Source organism: Myotis yumanensis, unplaced genomic scaffold (assembly GCF_028538775.1).
Source record: "Myotis yumanensis isolate MYYU_CA2020_CCGP unplaced genomic scaffold, mMyoYum1.0.hap1 SCAF_24, whole genome shotgun sequence".
In the NCBI taxonomy this organism is placed as follows: Eukaryota; Metazoa; Chordata; class Mammalia; order Chiroptera; family Vespertilionidae; genus Myotis; species Myotis yumanensis.
Window position 1 is genome coordinate 10,129,577 of NW_027223775.1, and position 1,128 is coordinate 10,130,704.

The 1,128-nt window shown below is 48.6% G+C and overlaps 1 protein-coding gene across 1 annotated transcript; it reads right to left on the reverse strand.

Moving 5' to 3' along the window:
- Positions 1-789: 789 nt before the first annotated feature.
- LOC139000484 (T-cell leukemia/lymphoma protein 1A-like) lies at positions 790-1,128 on the reverse strand. Its single transcript, XM_070402648.1, has one exon. The coding sequence runs from the start codon at positions 1,126-1,128 to the stop codon at positions 790-792; it is 339 nt and encodes a 112-aa protein (XP_070258749.1).

Here is a 1,128-nt window from a genome sequence, read left to right on the forward strand (position 1 = left end):
TGGGCGTACTCCAGGACGTGTCTAGCCCGTCTCAATCAGTTCCAATCAGCCAGACCCCAGCAGAAAGCTGACCTACCAGTCTGAATGTCTTGTCCCTGGTTGACAATGCATGTCATCGTGAGCAGTTGAGCAACCTTAGTATATCATTTGCATATTCTGCTTTGATTGGTTGAACAGATGACCAGTTGAGTGGACACTTCACATATTATGCTTTTATTATATAGGTTTTATTTCATACAGGAAGGGAGAGAGAAACATCAATGTTGAGAGAGAATCATACATCGGTTGCCTCCTGCACTCCTTCTACTGGCGATCGAGCTTCCAACCAGAGTGTGTGCCCTTGACCTTCAGAGTCCAGAGTCCAACCCTCTATCCAATGAGCAAAACAAGCTAGGGCTCATTGGTTAATACTTTTCTAGGCCCTGATCAGGAATCGAACCGTGATCTCCAGGTTCATAGGTCGTCCCTCAACCACTGAGAAACACCAGCTTGGCTCAAAATGCTTTTATTGATGTGAGAGAGAGGGAGACAGACAGCGAGACAAAGAGACAGAGAGAGAGAGAAAAAGGAGGAAGAAGAAGAACGACAAGAAGAATAAGAATAAGAACAAGAAGAGAGAGAGAGAGAGAGAGAGAGAGAGAGAGAGAGATTAATGTGCCCTCTCACCAGGGGGTGGCAGATAGAAGAGAAAAGCTTATTAAAATGGTGAACAGAACTATACTCGTTCCACCAGAAGGCCAGCAGGACTGGGGCTTAGGTTGACAAGAGCCAGGGACACCATCTCATGTCCTAGGAGTTGTTTATCAGCTCAAGCATCATTTCCTCCACTCCATCCACCTTGATGTGGTATATGATACGCCAGAACCGGCCCATGGTGTCCAGGTACTGGTTGCCAAGCTGGAGTGTCCACCTCGAAGGCATGGAGCTCGATATCTCCGGCCTGGTGGTGAATGCGATATGCCCACTCGGGATGTCTTCTTGGAGCAACCTTACTTGCAGGACACCTCCTTTCTCCAGGACAAAATGCAGCCACGTGCGATGCTTATCGTCCTTGTACAGCGAGGGCCCACGGATCCTCAGGAAGTTAGGGTGCAAGGTGAGGTGCACATTGGACGGGAGCTCGGCCAT

Bases quoted from the DNA above. Each gene is read 5' to 3' on its own strand.
- LOC139000484 (XM_070402648.1), bottom strand. From the start codon at position 1,128: ATGGCCGAGCTCCCGTCCAATGTGCACCTCACCTTGCACCCTAACTTC.